Raw genomic sequence first — 22,845 nt, 5'->3', positions numbered from 1 at the left:
TTACTTACTCAGTCAAACCACCTCACACCACATATTGTCCTCAAACATTTCATTTCCAACACATCCACCTTTCTCCATACAACCCTATCTATAGCCCATGCCTCGCAACCACATAATATTGTTAGAACTACTATTCCTTCAAACATACCCGTTTTTGCTCTTCGAGCTAGTACAAAGTGCTCACTACACATCTTGCTTGATTTATAAAACATTACATTACATGATTATCAATTCTTTGTTCATCTGGGACAGATTTCGACCACATATCAAGTTTTCTTTTACATATTTCTGTCATTGTTCTATGCATGTTTCTTATTCCTCTAGATAGTTCAGTGAATGATTGTTCAAGCTTTCTGGCGGGGTTGTCATTCTTTTTTCTCTTATTTTTTATTTGTTCCATTGTATACTTGAAAACTTAACAACTCTGTATCTTTCCTGTTAAGACATTTTCAGGTTCAACACATTTTCTTTTATACCTTCAATTTATTGTTGTGCATAGATTATATTTTTTTCTTCTTGGCTGTATTGATGCAAGTTGTCTCAGCTTTCCATGGTGAGCCATATGTTCTATCCCCTCAGCTTTTGTTTCTGAATTTTATCTAATACATTTATTTCTAATTGTTTTATTGGTGATCATACAACATAGCAATATTCAATATTGCGTCTCATATATTTATGTTAAACATTTTCATCAGTAGTTGTCAATCTCTTGCTGGGAAAGTTCTCACCTATTTTCACAATATGTGCTGTGAAATCTAGTTTTTCATTTTTGACATGGATACAAACACATTCCATCAGGTATGCTATCCTTGTCCTGATATACAGATAATATACATGCTCAGTAAGCAAAGCATAGGTCATTTCAAGAGGGCAGTATTAAGTTTTCTTGATAATTACTATGGTAATATAAGCTTAATTGCTTCCCTATAATTGATTATATCAAGATGTTGATAGCCTTCTGAGGCACAGTACTGGCTTCATTTTCACTTTTATCCTGTTGTTGTGATTTTGGACATACCTATATGCACAGAACACACCAATATTTACCTGAAACGATATTGATATAGATTGAAATATCAGCACTGGTTTTTTTTTTTTTAAAGGTGATCATCTTATGAGATATATTGATATGTATTTATAGTATTTGTGTAACCAAAAGTATTTGGGATATATTAATGAATATTTATAGTATTTGTGTTACCAAAAGTATTAGAATATTCTTTCTTTATCTTCAGTATGCCTGCAGGACCCTGTTGCTGCACCATCTGGAGCTGACAGGACATGGGATGAGTCAGCTAAGGGAAATGGATCTTTGGTGAGTTATAACTACATTCTTAGTCATTACTGTTAAAATGTCATGCTTCCCAGTATCATGCCTGTAAGAATTTTTTTAGTATATTTGCGCTCTCTTGTGTTACTGACTTAAATGTAACACATCTCAACTAACTTGTCCCTAAACCCTATGAACCTAATAATGTTGCTTTTATTCACATTTACTCTCAACTTTCTCCTTTCACACACTTTTCCACACTCGGTCACCAACTTCTTCAATTTGTCACTCAAATCAGCCACCACTGCTGTATCATCAGCAAACAGCATCTGACTCACTTCCCAGCCCCTCTCATCCCTAACAGACTCCATACTTGCCCCTCTCTCCAAAACTCTTGCATTTACTTCCCTAACCACCCCATTCATAAACATATTAAACTACCATGGGGACATCACACACCCCTGCTGCAGACCGACCTTCACTGGGGAACCAATCATTCTCCTCTCTTCCTACTCGTGCACATGCCTTACAACCTTGATAAAACTTATTGCTGCTTCTTGCAGCTTACCTCCCACACCATATACTCTTAAGCTTAACCCTATCAACCTATCAACCCTATCATATGCCCTCTCCAGATCCATAAATACTACATACAAATCCATCTGTTTTTCTAAGTATTTCTTACACATTCTTCAAAAAATGCACCTGATCCATACATCCTCTACCACTTCTGAAACCACAGTGCTCCTCCCCAATCTTATGCTCTGTACATACCTTCACCCTCTCAGTCAGTGCCCTCCCATACAATTTCCAAGAATACTCAACAAACTTATGCCTCTCTACTTTGAACACTTACCTTTATCCCTTATGCATGCAATCTGCCAATCCCCAGGTACTTCATTACTCATACATATGTTGAATATCCTCACCGACCAATCAACAATGTAGTCACCCCCCTTCTTGTTAAATTCCACTGCAATACCATCCAAACCCACTGCCTTGCTGGATTTCATCTTCTGCAAAGCTTTCACCACCTCTTCTTTTTTAACCAAACTGCTCTCCCTAAAACTCTCACTTTGCACACCACCCTGACCAAAACTCCTGCCACTCTATCATCAAACACATTCAACAAAGCTTCAAAATATCCAATTCATTAGTACCTGTTATCATTTCTCCCATGCCCCCTTCACCAATGTTCCCATTTGTTCTTTTGTCTTAAGCTCATTATTTCCCTCCTTACAAAACATCCTTTTATTCTCCCTAAAGTTTAGTGATACTCTCTCACCCCAACTCTTATTTCCCATTTTTTTCAACCTTTGCAACTTCCTCTTGACCTCTTGCCACTTTCTCTTATACATTTCCAGGTCATTTGCGACCCTTCCTTGTAAGTATCGTCCAAATGCCTCTGTTCTTTTTCATTAACATAAGCCAGGTACCCAGTTTATCAGTCCACCCTTAGGGGAGGATGAACAGCTGTGTTAACAGTTGACCAGCTGCTGCAACCAGGATTCAAACCTATGTGCTCAACCCTAGACAGCCTGTAGAATGAATGTGGCCATTTTTGTCTGCTTCCTTGGAGCAGCCTCACTGAAGCAGGGAGTAGCAATGCTGTTTCCAGTGGGGTCGGGTGGTGCTGGGAATGGGTGAAGGTAAGCAAATATGAATATGTATGTGTGTACATATGTATATGTCTGTGTATGTGTACGTACATGTATGTTTTATTTTTTATTATACTTTGTCACTGTCTCCCGCGTTAGCGAGGTAGTGCAAAGAAACAGACGAAAGAATGGCCCAACCCACCCACATACACATATATATACATAAACACCCACACATGCACATATACATACCTATACATTTCAATGTATACATACATATACATACACAGACATATTCATACATGATGCCTTCATCCATTCCCGTTGCCAGCAAGGTAGTACTAGGAAAAGACTACAGAGGCCACATTCGTTCACACTCATTGTCTAGCTGTCATATGCAATGCACTGAAATCACAGCTCCCTTTCCACATCCAGGCCCCACAAAACTTTCCTTGGTTTACCCTAGATGCTTCACATGCCTTGGTTCAATCCATTGACAGCACGTCAACCCTGGTATACCACATCGTTCCAATTCACTCTATTCCTTGCATGCCTTTCACCCTCCTGTATGTTCAGGCCCAGATCACTCAAAATCTTTTTCACTCCATCCTTCCACCTCCAGTTTGGTCTCCCACTTCTCGTTCCCTCCACTTCTGACACCTATATCCTCTTTGTCAATCATTCCTCACTCATTCTCCATGTGACCAAACCATTTCAATACACCCTCTTTTGCTCTCTCAATCACACTCTTTTTATTACCACACATCTCTCTTACCCTTTCATTACTTACTCGATCAAACCACCTCACGCCACATATTGTCCTCAGACATTTCATTTCCAACACATCCACCCTCCTCCACACAACTCTATCTATAGCCCATGCCTCACAACCATATAACATTGTTGGAACCAGTATTTCTTCAAACATACTCATTTTTGCTTTCCGAGATAACGCTCTTGCCTTCCACACATTCTTCAGCGCTCCCAGAACCTTCGCCTCCTCCCCCACCCTGTGACTCACTTCTGCTCCCATGGCTCCATCTGCTGCTAAATCCACTCCCAGATATCTAAAACACTTCACTTCCTCCACTTTTTCTCCATTCAGACTTATCTCTCAATTGACTTGTCCCTCAACCCTAATAACCTTGCTCTTATTTGCATTCAGTCTCAGCTCCCTTCTTTCACACACTTTACCAAACTCAGTCACCAGCTTCTGCAGTTTCTCATCCGTATCAGCCACCAGGGTTGTATCATCAGCAAACAACAACTGACTCATTTCCCAAGCCCTCTCATCCACAACAGACTACATACTTGCCCCTCTCTCCAAAACTCTTGCATTCACCTTTCTAACAACCCCATCCATAAACAAATTAAACAACCATGGAGACATGCACCCCTGCCACAAACTGACATTCACCTGGGAACCAGTCACTTTCCTCTCTTCCTACTCGTGCACATGCCTTACATCCTCGATAAAAACTTTTCACTGCTTCTAGCAACTTACCTCCAACACCATATACTCTTAATACCTTCCATAGAGCATCTCTATCAACTCCATCATATTCCTTCTCCAGATTCATAAATAATCCATACAAATCCATCTGTTTTTCTAAGTATTTCTCACATACATTATTCAAAGAAAAACACCCTATTCACACATCCTCTACCACTTCTGAAACCACACTGCTCTTCCCCAGTCTGATGCTCTGTACATACCTTAACCTTATCAATCAATATCCTCCCCTATAATTTTCCAGGAATACGTAACAAACTTTTTTTTTACTATTATACTTTGTCGCTGTTTCCTGCATTAGTGAGGTAGCGCAAGGAAACAGACTTATACCTCTGTAATATGAACACTCACCTTTATCCCCTTTGCCTTTGTTCAGTGGCACTATGTATGCATTCTGCCAATACTCAGGCACTTCACCATGAACCATACATACATTGAATATCCTCACCAACCAGTGAACAACACAGTCACCCCCTTTTTTAATAGCTTCCACTGCAGTACCATCTAAACCCAACGCCTTGCCGGCTTTCATCTCCTGCAAAGCTTTCACTACCTCTTCTCTGTTTACCAAACCATTCTTGCTGACCCTCTCACTTCGCACACCACCTCGACCAAAACACCCTACATCTGCCACTCTTTCATCAAACACTTTCAACAAACCTTCAAAATACTCACTACATCTCCTCACTTCACCACTACTTGTTATTACCTCCCCATTAGCCCCCTTCAGCAATGTTCCCATTTGTTCTCTTGTCATACGCACTTTATTTACCTCCTTCCTAAAACATCTTTTTATTCTCCCTAAAATTTAATGATACTCTCTCACCCCAACTCTCATTGCCCTCTTTTTCACCTCTTGCACCTTTTTCTTGACCTCCTGCCTCTTTCTTTTATACATCTCCCAATCATTTGCACTATTTCCCTGCAAAAATTGTCCAAATGCCTCTTTCTTCTCTTTCACTAGCAATTCAACTTCTTCATCCCACCACTCACTACCCTTTCTGATCTGCCCACCTCCCAACTCCTGCTTCAGGTGCTGTGCTACTCCTTCCTTTGCTCTTGTCCTCTCACCAACACCTGACTTTACTCCCAAGACACTCCCAAACCACTCTTGTCCTTTATCCTTGAGCTTCATTTCACTCAAAGCCAAAACATCCAGGTTTCTTTCCTCAAACATGCTACCTATCTCCCTTTTTCTCATCTTGGTTACATCCACACACTTTTAGACACTCCAATCTGAGCCTTCGAGGAGGATGAGCACTCCCCACATGACTCCTTCTTCTGTTTCCCCATTTAGAAAGTTAAAATACAAGAAGGGGAGGGTTTCAAGTCAGAATACAAGGAGGGGAGGGTTTCAAGCCCCCCCTGCTCCTGTCCCCTTTAGTCGCCTTCTGTGACACATGAGGAATGCGTGGGAAGTATTCTTTCTACCCTCTCCCCTATGTATATATGTTGATATGTATATGGGCATTTATGCATATATGTGTGTGTATGAGTGAATGGGCCATTCTTTGTCTGTTTCCTGGCACTACCTCGCTGATGTGGGAAACAGCAATTAAGTTTGATAAATACATAAATAAGAAAATGGTATAACAAATTGCTACAAATTTCTGATTCATATACTTCAAATATTGGCACCATAGCATGTAAAGAATCTTTCCAGACACATTATTTTCTCAAATCTTCAGCGTGTCAATATGTAATTTGCTCTAAGGTTTTATAAAACGAAGTTAAAGCTGCTGTTAACATTTGTGAGAGAATGTAGAAGAAAAAATAGAGGAAATTTGAACAAAAGTGAGACAGTGAGGTGCAGCAGGGAGGAGATTGGATGATTTGAGAGTAAGCCTGAGTGGGAAAAAGTAGAGTGCTTTAGATACTTGGGAGTGGATTTTGCAGTGGTTGAAACTTTGAGTGTTGAATCTTAGCATGAGAGAGGAGGATAAGGTCATAAATGCATTATAGATTGTTTGGAAAGAGAGGTTTGGGCAAAGATAGGTAAAGCAACTGGAATGATTTTTCCTTTACACTGGAGGCACAGTTTCAAGATATTAAAAGAATTTCTTCTTTAGTATATTCTTATGATTAACCATAGTGTGGTTTTCTGATTGAAATGATGTACAATTCTGTCTGCGGAGTCATTGTTTTTGAGTTCTGCACACTATAACTCATGCTGCACCATTATCAGGCATGCAAGGTGCTACATGAGTATTTCCAGGCATACCAAGTGAGTTATGTAGCAATTTTGTAAGTGTTTTTATCACTACAACTATTATCTGTTTGTTGCTGATGCCCACTCCCTCTGGGAACTCCTTCAAGGAGGTGACCTCAGCGAAAGAATCTCAATAACTGATTAACTCCAGTATTGCTTCTTAGCCTTCCGTTCCAAACTCTTAGCAGGCCACTAGCAGAGGACAACTTTAGCACAGTGTTTCCAGAGGCTCCTACCCAGTGTTTCAGCCAACTGCATCTACCTAATATTCCTGCCTGAAGTCCCAACCTAAGACTTCTATGTAATACCCCTGCCTACTTATCCTACCGACTACATGTACCTAATGTTCCTGTCTAATGTTTTTACTTACTACTTCTAGCTATTGCTCCTACCATTTTGTCAAAAGGCAGGGCTAGCACATAGTGCTCACTGCAGGAAAATCTAGAGTTAAGAAGGATGAGTTGTGTGAGTTAAGTGTTGTCAAGTGCTTTGTGTGACAAAAGGGAATGGCATGTTTGTGGAAAGAATGCCAGCAGTCCACATGTGGTCGAGGCAGAAAGAAAAGACAGCTAACTGGATCAGAAAAGTCACTAACCCTCCTGATACCTAGGTGTTGGTACCAGTAACATACCTCCCTGGATGGTGGCTGCCTGCCAGCTACTACCTACCACTACAACATTTGATAATGGGATTACAACAGAAATATCAGTCATCTTGAAAAATGACACTGAAACAAAAAATTTTATGTTACATGAGGGCACAGATCTCGTATGGCCATCCTTGACATCTCCATGTGTATATGGAAAATGTTTAGGCTGCAGTATTTGTAAACAATGGGTGGATGCCAGTGCAAGTATGAATGGCTCTGCTTACTCTGAGACAAAGAACCATTTCAAGGATTGGTTCCCATATGAGGTTAAGTGCTCCCTTTTAAGAGGATCTCAAATGAGGTCAACCACCTCCTGATTGTTAAAAGGCTGTTGTTTCTTACTTGTGTGTAGCAGTGTGTGCATCTGAATTGGTGTGAATATCATCTAACTTTCCTGGTAGATTGCAAAGGTATATATTTTTTGTACAGTAACTAAATGAATATGTATTTTTATTAGTACTTTTTTATGTTCAATGTTTTTGTGTATTATATTCTTGTCTTCATGTATTCATATCTGTTTCACATGTAAATAACATCAATACTTGAACTTTGCATTTTCAGTTTACAAGAAGACTCACCCAGGGGTTAGAATTGTGGCGACTAGATGTGTTATATATAGATGGTTAAAAGTTGATATACCTTGGGTATAAAATGTCAGATGTACCTTGCAGGTTGAGTACACATGTGAGGAAGGCCTCCTGTTCGGCAACTTGAATTCCACCATGACAGTTACATGTCAGGATGGAACCTGGACACAACCTGATGAGGCTATTTTCATTTGTCGAAAACGTAGGTATGCAATTGGCGGAAACATAATGTAATCTGAAAGTCAGTTTTAAAGCCAGCTAATGCACTTTATGATTACAGTATAATTCTTTATGATACAGTATAATGATATTTGTTCATATGGATAAGTTTATTGACATTTGCATATACTTCTTTGGATTTGCCTGCTTTGTAAAACACCTGCTTGTCCCACTATTCATTATATTTTATTTATTTTATTATACTTTGTCACTGTCTCCGCGCTAGCGAGGTAGCGCAAGGAAACAGAGAAAGAATGGCACAACACATACACATGTATATACATACACGTCCACACATGTACATATACATACTTATACATCTCGACGTATACATATACACACGTATACACACACAGACATACATATACACACACAGACATATACATATATACACATGTACATGATTCATACTGTCTGCCCTTATTCATTCCCGTTGCCACCCCGCCACACATGAAATGACAACTCCCTCCCCCTGCATGTGTGTGAGGTAGCACTAGGAAAAGACAACAAAGGCCACATTCGGTCACACTCAGTCTTTAGCTGTCATGTATAATGCATCGAAACCACAGCTCCCTTTCCACATCCAGGCCCCACAAAACTTTCCATGGTTTATCCCAGACGCTTCACATGCCCTGGTTCAATCCATTGACAGCAAGTCGACCCCGGTATACCACATTGTTCCAATTCACTCTATTCCTTGCACGCCTTTCACCCTCCTGCATGTTCAGGCCCCAATCACTCAAAATCTTTTTCACTCCATCTTTCCATCTCCAATTTGGTCTTCCACTTCTCCTCGTTCCCTCCACCTCTGACACATATATCCTCTTTGTCAATCTTTCCTCACTTATTCTCTCCATGTGACCAAACCATTTCAAAACACCCTCTTCTGCTGTCTCAACCACACTGTTTTTTATTACCACATATCTGTCTTACCCTTTCATTACTTAATCAAACCACCTCACACCACATATTGTCCTCAAACATCTCATTTCCGGCACATCCACCCTCCTCAGCACAACTGTATCTATAGCCCACGCCTCGCAACCATATAACATTGTTGGAACCACCATTCCTTCAAACATACCCATTTTTGCTTTCCAAGATAATGTTCTTGACTTCCACACATTTTCAATGCTCCCAGAACTTTCACCACCTCCCCCACTCTATGATTCACGTCCGCTTCCATGGTTCCATCCACTGCCAAATCTACTCCCAGATATCTAAAAACTTCACTTCCTCCAGCTTTTCTCCATTCAAACTTACCTCCCAATTGACTTGTCCCTCAACCCTACTGTACCTAATAACCTTGCTCTTATCCACATTTACATTCAGCTTTCTTCTTTCACACACTTTACCGAACTCAGTCACCAGCTTCTACAGTTTTCACCCGAATCAGCCACCAGCACTGTATCATCAGCGAACAGCAACTGACTCACTTCCCAAGCTCTCTCATCCACAACAGACTGCATACTTGCCCTCTTTCCAAAACTCTTGCATTCACCTCCCTAACAACCCCATCCATAAACAAATTAAACAACCATGGAGACATCACGCACCCATGCCACAAACCAACATTCACTGAAAACCAATCACTTTCCTTTCTTCCTACTCGTACACATGCCTTACATCCTCGATAAAAACTTTTCACTGCTTCTAACAGCTTGCCTCCCATATCATATATTCTTAATACCTTCCACAGAGCATCTCTATCAACTCTATCATATGCCTTCTCCAGATCCATAAATGCTACATACATATCCATTTGCTTTTCTAAGTATTTCTCTCATACATTCTTCAAAGCAAACACCTGATCCACACATCCTCTATTACTTCTGAAACCACACTGCTTTTCCCCAATCTGATGCTCTGTACATGCCTTCACCCTCTCAGTCAATACCCTCCCATATAATTTCCCAGGAATACTCAACAAACTTATACCTCTGTAATTTGAGCACTGACTTTTATCCCCTTTTCCTTTGTACAATGGCACTGTGCAAACATTCCGCCAATCCTCAGGCACCTCACCATGAATCATACATACATTAAATAACCTTACCAACCAGTCAACAATACAGTCACCCCCTTTTATATTAAATTCCACTGCAATACCATCCAAACCCGCTGCCTTGCCGGCTTTCATCTTCCGTAAAGCTTTTACTGCCTCTTCTCTGTTTACCAAATCATTCTCCCTAACTCCCTCACTTTGCACACCACCTCGACCAAAACAGCCTATATCTGTCACTCTGTCATCAGACACATTCAACAAACTTTCAAATTACTCACTCCGTCTCCTTCTCACATCACCACTACTTGTTATCACCTCCCCATTAGCCCCCTTCACTGATGTTCCCATTTGTTCCCTTGTTTTACGCACTATATTTACCTTCTTCCAAAACATCTTTTTATCCTCCCTAAAATTTAATGGTACTCTCTCACCCCAACTCTCATTTGCCCTGTTTTTCATCTATTGCACCTTTCTCTTGACCTCCTGCCTCTTTCTTTTATACATCTCCCACTTATTTGCATTATTTCCCTGCAAAAATCGTCCAAATGCCTCTCTCTTCTCTTTCACTAATAATCTTACTTCTTCATCCCACCACTCACTACCCTTTCTAATCTGCCCACCTCCCATGCTTCTCATGCCACAAGCATCTTTTGTTTAAGCCACCACTGTTTCCCTAAATACATCCATTCCTCCCCCACTCCCCTTACATCCTTTGTTCTCACCTTTTTCCACTCTGTACTCAGTCTCTCCTGGTACTTCCTCACACAAATCTCCTTCCCAAGCTCACTTACTCTCACCACTTTCTTCACCCCAACATTCTCTCTTCTTTTCTGAAAAGCTCTACAAATCTTCGCCTCCACAAGATAATGATCAGACATCCCTCCAGTTGCACCTCTCAGCACATTAACATCCATATAACATTCATATAATTACCAGAACATTATGTGGGAAGGATCATGAGGAAGGCAAACTATTATTTGGATATTGTCAAAACTGCCTTCAAGGTCGTGGACATTGCACTGTTTATAAAGATACATATGCTATGTACATTCAGAACAGGTTTGGAGTTGGTACACCAGTCTGGTGTCCTACTCTTATGAGTCACAAAGAAATGCTGGGAAAGGTCCAAAGGAGCTTAACTACAGTGTTACCAGAAGTAAGATTTAAGTGATAACTACACATAAAGCCCTAGGAAGCCACAATGATGGTAATATAGTATTTTGAAGTGAGAAAAGAGTCCAAAAGAAGAGGTTATTAGAAGTTAGGCAAGAAAAGTGTGCAGAGCAGTGTGATTTATCACTTCTCCAATAAAAAATTGTGGACAAGGAAACTTGACACACGCTACTGAAGAGAAAGCAAATGAGAAAGCATTGGAAAATTCAAAAGCTGATATGATAATGATACAAGGATAAGAGCTGGGGCCCAAGAGTGTACATCTCTCTCCCCTCAAGTACACAGGTAATAACATACACATATTCTCACCAAGGGATATAACATGAAATTAAGGAAGAAACTTATTAGAAAAAATGTAAAGTATTTTTAAGTATAGGAGTAGTATATGAATAGAATCAGAAGACTGAGTAACTGGTTAATGCAGATAGCATACATAGATCTAAGGGGTTGTATGATAGAAAATTTTCAAGAGATGGGGTCTCATGAATGTTTAACTTTTTCCCTCATAATTGCAAACAGCCTGTATATACCTGAATTTCATATCATAGAGATATCTGATTTTCTGAAGGAATTTTCTTCAGTAGTTAACTTGTGTCATATTTTAATCAGCCATTGAAGAGCCACTTCCACCCTTCCCTGATGGTGTCATTATGGCTGAGCCAATCCCTACATCCTTCTGGGTGGGTGGAGCTATTAATATTACCTGTGAGGAGGGCAAGATGACTGAAAACCATAAGAACTTTACTTCCATGGTTTACAATGGTACCTCATGGTCAACACTTGATCCAGAGTTCGTGTGTATAGATGGTAAGTACATTTTTGTACAATATAACCTTGGTAGGTGTAATACTCATGTGAATGACAGTTAATCCACTGTGTCTGTGTTACTAAAGACTGGAGATTAGTTTGCCTTGGTTGCATGTACACACAAGTGGAGGTATTGTACTTGTGAATGATTATTTCCCTTGACTATAATCATACTGCTGCTATACAATAGTGGTATACCACAAATGATACTTTCCATTAAAAAGGCTTAATTACTGTTTTTTCTTTATTATTTTTCATTCATCTGATGTCCAGTTTCCTTTTTTTTTTTTCACTGGCTTAGTAGTCATCTTATTCTTTTCTTACATGCACTCCCATCATTCAGTAACTGTAGCATATAATTCATAGGCACATCCAGATACAAACTGGTTCACCAAATATTTTTAAGCCTTGTTGTTAAATTTTGCATACTTAAAGATATAGATACAATTAGTTACTGATGTTTAGGGACTATGCACAGGAAATATTAGCATGATTTAGTTTGTTTTATTTTTTGGTTAATAGAAAGAAGCTGTTTCACTTTTTGCATAAGTAACAAATCATGACATTTTCCTGGTACAGGTTTGAGTTTTATTGAAGATGAAATTGTCTAGAAGATCTAGATAAGTTTCAGCTTTAGTCATGCAATCTAAAGTACAGAGAAATGCTTTTTTTTTTTTTCTTTCTTTCTTTTTTTTTTTCTTTTTTTTTTGCCGCTGTCTCCCGCGTTTGCGAGGTAGCGCAAGGAAACAGACGAAAGAAATGGCCCAACCCACCCCCATACACATGTATATACATACGTCCACACATGCAAATATACATACCTACACAGCTTTCCATGGTTTACCCCAGACGCTTCACGTGCCCCAATTCAATCCACTGACAGCACGTCAACCCCGGTATACCACATCGCTCCAATTCACTCTATTCCTTGCCCTCCTCTCACCCTCCTGCATGTTCAGGCCCCGATCACACAAAATCCTTTTCACTCCATCTTTCCACCTCCAATTTGGTCTCCCTTTTCTCCTCGTTCCCTCCACCTCCGACACATATATCCTCTTGGTCAATCTTTCCTCACTCATTCTCTCCATGTGCCCAAACCATTTCAAAACACCCTCTTCTGCTCTCTCAACCACGCTCTTTTTATTTCCACACATCTCTCTTACCCTTACGTTACTTACTCGATCAAACCACCTCACACCACACATTGTCCTCTAACATCTCATTTCCAGCACATCCATCCTCCTGCGCACAACTCTATCCATAGCCCACGCCTCACAACCATACAACATTGTTGGAACCACTATTCCTTCAAACATACTCATTTTTGCTTTCCGAGATAATGTTCTCGACTTCCACACATTCTTCAAGGCTCCCAGAATTTTCGCCCCCTCCCCCACCCTATGATCCACTTCCGCTTCCATGGTTCCATCCGCTGCCAGATCCACTCCCAGATATCTAAAACACTTCACTTCCTCCAGTTTTTCTCCATTCAAACTCACCTCCCAATTGACTTGAAATGCTTTCTAATATGTCAAATTAAATTCACATACCTGAAGACACTCTCTCATATAACTCAAGCAAAAATTTCATCTTTGAAACCTTATTGCACTGTGGAAATTTGCTTTGCATATGTATTTCAGCTCACATGTGATAAAACAAAGTCATATCCCAGATTCATAAGTGTGCCTTGAAACTGGAGTCCCCAAATTTTTTTTAAAGAAATGCAGGGGTTATATGATAATGATGATAATGATATTAATAATAATAATAATAATAATGATAATAATGAGTATTCCCAGTAAATTATATGGAAGGGTATTGATTGAGAGGGTGACGGCATGTACAGAGCATCAGATTGGGGAAGAGCAGTGTGGTTTCAGAAGTGGTAGAGGATGTGTGGATCAGGTGTTTGCTTTGAAGAATGTATGTGAGAAATACTTAGAAAAGCAAATGGATTTGTATGTAGCATTTATGGATCTGGAGAAGACATATGATAGAGTTGATAGAGATGCTCTGTGGAAGGTATTAAGAATATATGGTGTGGGAGGCAAGTTGTTAGAAGCAGTGAAAAGTTTTTATCGAGGATGTAAGGCATGTGTACGGGTAGGAAGAGAGGAAAGTGATTGGTTCTCAGTGAATGTAGGTTTGCGGCAGGGGTGTGTGATGTCTCCATGGTTGTTTAATTTGTTTATGGATGGGGTTGTTAGGGAGGTGAATGCAAGAGTTTTGGAAAGAGGGGCAAGTATGAAGTCTGTTGTGGATGAGAGAGCTTGGGAAGTGAGTCAGTTGTTGTTCACTGATGATACAGCGCTGGTGGCTGATTCATGTGAGAAACTGCAGAAGCTGGTGACTGAGTTTGGTAAAGTGTGTGAAAGAAGAAAGTTAAGAGTAAATGTGAATAAGAGCAAGGTGATTAGGTACAGTAGGGTTGAGGGTCAAGTCAATTGGGAGGTAAGTTTGAATGGAGAAAAACTGGAGGAAGTAAAGTGTTTTAGATATCTGGGAGTGGATCTGGCAGCGGATGGAACCATGGAAGCAGAAGTGGATCATAGGGTGGGGGAGGGGGCGAAAATCCTGGGAGCCTTGAAGAATGTGTGAAAGTCGAGAACATTATCTCGGAAAGCAAAAATGGGTATGTTTGAAGGAATAGTGGTTCCAACAATGTTGTATGGTTGTGAGGCGTGGGCTGTGGATAGAGTTGTGCGCAGGAGGGTGGATGTGCTGGAAATGAGATGTTTGAGGACAATTTGTGGTGTGAGGTGGTTTGAGCGAGTAAGTAACGTAAGGGTAAGAGAGATGTGTGGAAATAAAAAGAGCGTGGTTGAGAGAGCAGAAGAGGGTGTTTTGAAATGGTTTGGGCACATGGAGAGAATGAGTGAGGAAAGATTGACCAAGAGGATATATGTGTCGGAGGTGGAGGGAACGAGGAGAAGTGGGAGACCAAATTGGAGGTGGAAAGATGGAGTGAAAAAGATTTTGTGTGATCAGGGCCTGAACATGCAGGAGGGTGAAAGGAGGGCAAGGAATAGAGTGAATTGGATCAATGTGGTATACCGGGGTTGACGTGCTGTCAGTGGATTGAATCAGGGCACGTTCCTTCCAAATTTGAGGCTAGAGATACCCATGTTCCTACTTCTTCTTTGAAGACTTCACGAAACCTTTCATCTCAAAGCCATGGATCCTTGCAACTGAACCCCATTTCACAATTTATGTTACCATAGAAATTCTTAAGCTCTTATTTAATTTTCACGATTGCATTGCCTCCTTAAATCTTGTTTCAGTTTCCCTCATTTTACATCTCATTTACCACATGATAAGAGATTAGCACTATATGCACAAGCCTTGCCATTTGACAAATTCTCATCTTAAGTAGTAATAATTAAGTTCTCTTTCACTTTCTCTTTCTCTCTTATGAAAAACTAAACAGTCTAAAAGAAAGAAGAGAATGGTATATAATGATTTGTATATGGCATTGGATAGAAGATACCAGTAGTAAAAAATATATTATGATTAAAAACCTCCATGTTGGAAGAAGCAGAGTATTCTACTTGGATTTGCAGGTATCCTTAGGAATATATAAAAAGGCTCCATGCAAAAAATCTGAGAGCCCAACAAGAAGAATGGAGATGCACTTCATTGTTCTGCTAATCAAGATTATACACATGGAGTAAGCATTGTTTCTCTCAGGTGTAACTGTGAAAGTACCAAATCAACCCAGAGTCAATAATTATGGGAGATGTTTGACTGTGATACAAAGCAGCATGTTGAATCAAGCTTCATAGGTGATGAGCAGTACGCATTAGCCCTTCCCAGGCAAGATCTTGTAGGTAGGTATTCTGTTTTAGATGTAAGAATCAACACCATGCATCTTTACTGTTACCATTATCTTGCTCTTTCAGGCATAGATGCATCTAAGTTACAGTACAACTTTCTGTACTGGTAAAAACAAAACTACTATACGTTATCAAGACTAATTTCAGCTGCTTTTTATCAGTTGTTGATGAGCCTCTGCCACCCATGCCTGAGGGTGTTGTTTTGGATGGATCTGCACCATATTTGATAGGCCAGAAGCTTAACGTGACATGTTCTGTTGGTAAAACATCGCAGACGGATTACAACTTCTTTACCATTTCCTTTAATGGTTCACAGTGGACAGAGATTGATCCACAGTTTACTTGCAGTAAGTATGCTCATAATGAAATTCTTCCAAATATTTGTCATTTTGAGTAAACACAATATTATATTGCTAGTTTTATTGATTCACTAACTATTATTATTATTCTTTAGATATGTAAGACTCTAATCTTGTATGTTTTGTTACATCCTGGGTTGACATATTTATGCATCATTAGTATAGATGATGTATGTACTATTTAGAGTACACACATATAAGTACATAAATCTCATTTTAAACTTTTTTTCTAAGTTCAGATTTTTCTGTAGACCAGAGTTCAGCCTTTTGTTGGTATGTTTCAAACTTTGTTTTTAGCATATTCTTTTGGTGGGGGCATCTGTATTCAGTCTTAATTTTTCTAATTTGCTTTTTTGATTGATTTTTGACTCATAGAATTATATCCCTGGGGATGGGGGAGAAAGAATACTTCCCATGTATTCTATGTGTGTTGTAGAAGGTGACTAAAAGGGGAGGGAGCAGGGGGGCTGGAAGTCCTCCCCTCTTGTTTTTGGCTTTTGCAAAAGTAGGAACGGAGAAGGGAGCTAGGTGAGAATATTCCTTGTAAGACTCAGTTCTCTGTTCTTGACGCTACCTCACTATAGACACTACCTCCACTTTGCATACTTCAGGTCACTTCCCCTTCCCTCCTCCTCCTCCTAGTTTGCATTCCTTTTCTTGCACTGAATATATATATCCTCTCTCAATTTGGATCTGTTCAATCTCTCAAAATGGGGAAGTAGTAACATAGGAAAATTTCATAATGCTGAACTGCAATTTCTTTCTGTATCTATGTCTGAGAGTCATTTATTTCCTTCTGTTCTGTTTCAGAACACCACATTCTGCCCTGTAATTATATAAACATGTAGAGGCATAACCAGATCCTCCACTGTGTCCTGAAAACCCTACTTAATCAACATTAGAAAGTCTTCTTTCCAAAAGCTAGGGGTGTTGTATAGTTGTCGAGATTATTTTTCTTTGAGTAGCTATTTTATATTTAGAGAGATCTTTTTACTTCCTACTATGGAGTACTGCTCACATATTTGTGGTTGTGTCTCATACACATCTTTACAAGGCAGAGTGGAATCAAAAGCCTTCCATCTCGCTAATTCACTTGGTATCACCTTTCTTCATCCATCTGTTTCTGTACACTGTAGTGTTACTGCTCCCTTGTTTTTACTACCTATCTGTTTGGCTGTCTCCCAGTGTAGATCTCTGATGCCAGCTCACTTTGGGAACTCCCTCAAGAAGATGGCCATGGCAGAAGAGTCTCCATAACTAGTGAACTCCAGTACTGCTTTTAAGCCTTTGGTTCCTCACCCTTAATAGTTTGCTGACAGAGGGTATCTCCTGTGAAATGTTTTCATAGGCTCCTACCATGTTCCTATCATCTACTTTTATCTAACATGTCTATCTAATGTTCCAGCCTATTACTTCTTCCAGAATGCCTATCTTTACTACAGGTATTATTTTTGATACAGGTTCTTTTGAGATGCTTCTGTGTCAGGTTGCTGCATCCCACAGCTTCTGTGTGAAAACCAGTAGTGTGAGAATTGAGTGTTATGACACTTCCTCCTTCTCTAAAACAGCTAAGCTATGGAATTCTCTTCCTCTCTTTGTCTTTCCATCTTTTTATAACCTTTCTACCTTTAAGAGTCAGGTCTACAAACTTTTGTAAAGTCCTGATTACTTTCTACTTTCACGTTACTTTCACCCAAGATGGCCTCAGACAGGTTTATGTTTTACCCATCCCATGTTAGTTACTTTAAAAAGAATCAGGAAGGACTTGAGAAAAAAAATTTAGTTGTAAATCAGTAAAACAAGATGAGTAAAGAACTAACCTCATTGTGGACTTTTGTCTGTGACTAGAGCTCCTAAGAAAATAAAAGAAATGAGAGTATTAGTAAATTCTATTGCCTTGATGATAGAAATGAGGTTGATGGACAAGGTTACAAGATGATAAGTTTTTCATTCCATACTCGGAAATAGATGATTACAAATAGGCATTTACCCACATGACACCTGCACCTGAAGTAGCATAGCATATAGTACAATATTTGATGTCTCATTTCCTAATATTATACTGTTCTTCAGAGTTTGTTTACAGTGCTAATTGTTTTTTAGAACATTCAAGTATTACAAGTTAACTTTTTTCCAAGTGAAGAAATTGATTCAGAATGATAATGTCTGTTTTTCTCTATGTTGAGCAGGAAAGCAGTTTTAGAACTTTTTTAAACACATTTGTCATTGTGCATATTTTCAAAAATTCCTTCATAAATTGTCACATTTTCATTCTAACCTTCTACCTAACCATTAGTCTTCCCATTACTGTACTTGTAATTGTGCATTTTACTAAGATAAGCTGTTTTTACCATTCCAGTTTATTTTAATCATTTCTGTTTTCATGTTTATGCTTTCTGCCTAACCCACACATGAACTGCTGGCATTCTGTCCACAAACATACATAACACTTTACAACTCTTAATTCTCACAACTCATTCTTTATTAACTAGATTTTTCTGCAGTGAGTGTTATGTGTATGCACAGCCTTTTGGCAAAATGGCAGGAACAATAGACAGAATTAGTTGGTAAGAGCATTAGAGAAACTTTCGGTAGAAGGAGTAGGTAGGAACATTAGGGACATTAAAAAAGTAAAAGTAGTGTGTAGGAATTGTTGTGCTGGAATTGCCCTTTGCTAGTGGCCTATTAAGGGTGAGGCATTAAGGGCAAAGAATTGGCACTGAGTTCACCAGTTATGGAAACTCTTTTGCTATGGCTATCCCCTTGAGGGACTTTCTTGGGGGAACGAACATCAGACATACAGGTATAAGTAGCACACCTGCACCTTCTTGCATGCTGCTTCTTAAACTTCTTATGTACATTTTTTTATTCACATGTAATGAGTGTTAATAAAATCTTTCGTTTTTACTGCCTCCCCTGATGTAATATGTGTGGTATTGGTGACTCGTACCAAGTCTCGGCATCATCAGCCTTAATACCTTTGGTAAGAACATTTTATTTAACTTTGCTATATTGTTGAATATGTTTATACTTGAATATTGTTCATATCTTGTGGAATTCAGTAAACACTGGATTATATCATATATTTTGTGTATAATCTTTGGAAATAATGAAATATGAGCATGCAGTTAGCTCTAATGATAGAAAAAATATGGAATGGAACTGACCACAAAAATAACCAAAGGCAGCCATACATACCGGGGTTGATGTGCTGTCAGTGGACTGAACCAGGACATATGAAGCATCTGGGATAAACCATGGAAAGGTCTATGGGGGCCTGTTTCCTGTGTCAGCAAGGTAGCACCAGGAAACAGACAAACAATAGCCGATCCACTCATAAACACATATATGAACGTTCACATATGCACATATACATACATATACATACATACACATGTACATATTCATACTTGCTTGCCTTCTTCCGTTCCTAGCGCTACCCCGCCCCACAGGAAAACAGCATCGCTATTCCCTGCTTCAGCGAGGTAGCACCAAGAAAACAGACAAAAAAAAGGCCACATTCATTCATCCGAAGTCTCTAGCTGTCATGTATAATGCATGGAAACCACAGCTCCCTATCCACATCCAGGCCACACAGACCTTTCCATGGTTTACCCCAGACACTTCTCATGCCCTGTTCCCTGCCCAGGTGTCCTTTCTATCTTTATGAGGCTCCTCCTCATTATCTTGCTAAACCTTCTTTACTTACTGCTATAAGCACTGTTACTATTAATCCTGAAGGAAAGAAAATGAAAGTTTAAAATGGAACAAATGAGGCAAGTAATGAGTGAAAGGCACGATGAGAGATATTGGGTGAATGATCTTTTGTTTTTGTCCCTATGGGAAGGGAGTTTTACATTTGTAAGGCCACATCTATTAACCTTGTTTGATTTATCACCTTTTTATGCATTCTTCAATCTCTCTCTCTTCACACAGAATGTTCTGCTTTCAAGCTAAGAATTTCTTTATAACTTCTGTATCTCGTTCTCACTTTGTTTAATGTATCTCTTTGTTGACTGTCTCCCCCTTCCTTCTCTTTTCCAATGTGGAAATGTTCACAGCCACTGTTCTTTTCTGTCTCTCAGCTTCTCCACTTCAGTCTGTATTTGTTTCAGTTTCTCCACTTCAGTTTGTATTTGATTCCTAATATTGGACCTTTTCTTGCAAATCTATGTACCTCTTCAAGTGAGTTAACCAAATTTGTCATGCATACTCTACTTAGATTTGGGTGTAATATATGTTGTAAATCTCTTCATATACATGAAAGCAGTTTTTATATTGCCCTTTACAGGATTTATTTCCTTTGCAGTTCTCCTAATGTGGTGTTCTGGTGACAAGTTAGTTACGATATCAATCTTCAAACCTCTTTCTTATGTAGATACCTGTAATTTTTACCAGGAAGATGAATGTTAGAACTTGGCCTTAACTCATCATTTCCCATCATTACCACTTTGTTTATACAGGTTAACAGGGTAAAATTTTGTGGATCATGTAACTTAGCAAAGTTGGAGCCTGTCTAGGTCTCTTTGTATGTTCTCCCAGTCCTGAATATTCCTGTCTTCTAATAGAAATATAGTATTCAGATATAATTAAAGTTGCAGTAAGGCATTTTCAAAGATTAGGCATACCGATGGTCGAAGATTCTGCAGGATACCACTGGTTACTTCAAAACAATTTAGAGACTTTAATGTGTTTTTTATTCCCTTCCCCTAGAATGAATTGTGATTTACCAAAGTATAGTCTCCCTTTTTTGCCTCCATGAATTCTTTTGTTCTTTTTCTTTAACCAGTTACCAGTAGTAGACAATGTCAGTCCAAGAATACACAGTCCACCAGTACATTTCACTTTTTATTGCACTCTCTATCATGGATTTATTATGTTCTTCTACATCCATCTGAACTCATTATATCTCTCAATTAATTTTCTTATTTGCAGATATTCATATATTTGCTTTGTGATTATTTTGAAAGGATTTTGCAAACCCTGCTTCTCAGAAATACCAGTATGTGATATAATGCTTGTGTTGTTGCCTTTCTCAAAAAGAGTGACTTTATTTGCTCTTTTATGCAACACCAGTCTCTTTTGCAGAAGGTTCCCAAACACTATCTTAAGTGGACTTTACATTCCTCAGGTACATAGGACAAGATTTCATCATGGCCATGTGCCTTACATGGTTCTTGATTCTTCGTCAGCTTCCATATAGCATGTCAGACAGCATTAGTACTTTTATTACTTCTTCCTATCTCATCTAGTTATTATTGATGATACTGTGGCATTGAATGTTAATTCTTTTTATACCTAATTGTCTCCCTCGCTTTAAAGAAATAGTCTTAGGAACAAATGAAGAGGGGCTTCATTTGCTCATATCCAACCTTTATCTCTCACATATGATAAACCAACACCAGAGCCTACCATCTATATCCAAGCCTCACAGCTTTCTCCAGGGTTTACATTGTCCTCTGATTCTACCCAAAGACAGCATGTCTTCCCCCATGTACCACATTGTTCCAGTTCTTTCTATCCAGTGCATGCCTCTCCCTTCCTAAATGCTCAAGCTACAGTTCCTCAGTGCCCCCTTCATTTCATTCTTCCATCGTAGTTTCATTTCTGACTCATATATCCTCTGAGGGAGTCTTAAATGTCTTTTGGAGTTTTAGTACTTCTCACATTTCTTCTGTTACAAACAGCTTTTCTTTCTAAGTTTTTCTGTTTGATTATTGATATTATTTAAGTTTTCATTTCATGAATTTATGAAAGTTTTGAATTTCAATTTGCCTGAGAGTAAAGTGCGTATAAGAAAAAGAGAAAGAAGATTTGAATGTAAGATTACACAGAAGATACTGAGTAATATCATTTTGGTTTTTATCATTTTCTAGAATTAGGTTGTGACTGTATGAATGTTGACAGATCAAGGCATTAGAAAATGTTCTTATGATGCTGGCTTAAAGATACTGTTTTGTGATACTAGGTAATATTAGGATGAGATAAATAGATAAGCCAAAGATTAAATGGAATGATGACATACAGTGGTAAGTTGTATGCTTATACAAAACTAGTTCTGATATGTATATAGGCATAATCATTAATTGTTTGAAAAGATATTATTAGTCATATTTGTATACACATTGAAATTCTTTATTTGCGCTTTGTTGTAAATATTTTCAATTCATTATCTTTGCCAGTTTAGTGTGCATGTTTCATGATATGAAATGTCAGAGTAATAAGTGTTTTGATGTTTGATTTTAGTCAGAAGACCTAAGGTAATTCTATTGTTTAAGTATTTTGTCCTTGTGCATAATTCAGTACCTCATATTTTAATTTTTTTTATTTGCGTAATTTACGGTGTAAGTATTTCTTGAATAATCATTCCAATTCAATCCATGCTTTGGTATTGTAATTATGTTGAATATATGGTTATAGCTTTTTATGTATCAGGTATTTTATTGTACCTTATCAGGTGTTGTATTGTGCCTTGCCTTACCTTACCTTCATACCCAAGTTCAGTCTCATCAAAGAATTTCTCACTTCAAAGGAGTCCACATTACCCAGCTATTGGAAGTAGTGCAACCTTGAGCTGTAGTGGGGAACAGAAAAAGAACGGACTTATTTGTTCACATCCACAC

General features: G+C 38.8%; 1 protein-coding gene across 1 annotated transcript in view; it reads left to right on the top strand.

The window, feature by feature from the left end:
• The window catches only part of LOC139751510 (uncharacterized), an 82,359-nt gene extending 59,723 nt beyond the window's left edge, over positions 1–22,636 (top strand). The window contains 5 exon segments of the mRNA XM_071666997.1: positions 1,236–1,315; positions 7,911–8,028; positions 11,833–12,030; positions 16,025–16,210; positions 21,354–22,636. Coding sequence (XP_071523098.1) covers positions 1,236–1,315; positions 7,911–8,028; positions 11,833–12,030; positions 16,025–16,210; positions 21,354–21,361 — 590 coding nt within the window. The 3' untranslated portion in view covers positions 21,362–22,636.
• The last annotated feature ends 209 nt before the right edge of the window (positions 22,637–22,845 follow it).

Source organism: Panulirus ornatus, chromosome 11, assembly GCF_036320965.1.
Source record: "Panulirus ornatus isolate Po-2019 chromosome 11, ASM3632096v1, whole genome shotgun sequence".
Taxonomy (NCBI): domain Eukaryota; kingdom Metazoa; phylum Arthropoda; class Malacostraca; order Decapoda; family Palinuridae; genus Panulirus; species Panulirus ornatus.
This window is presented reverse-complemented; position numbering and strand designations above follow the sequence as displayed.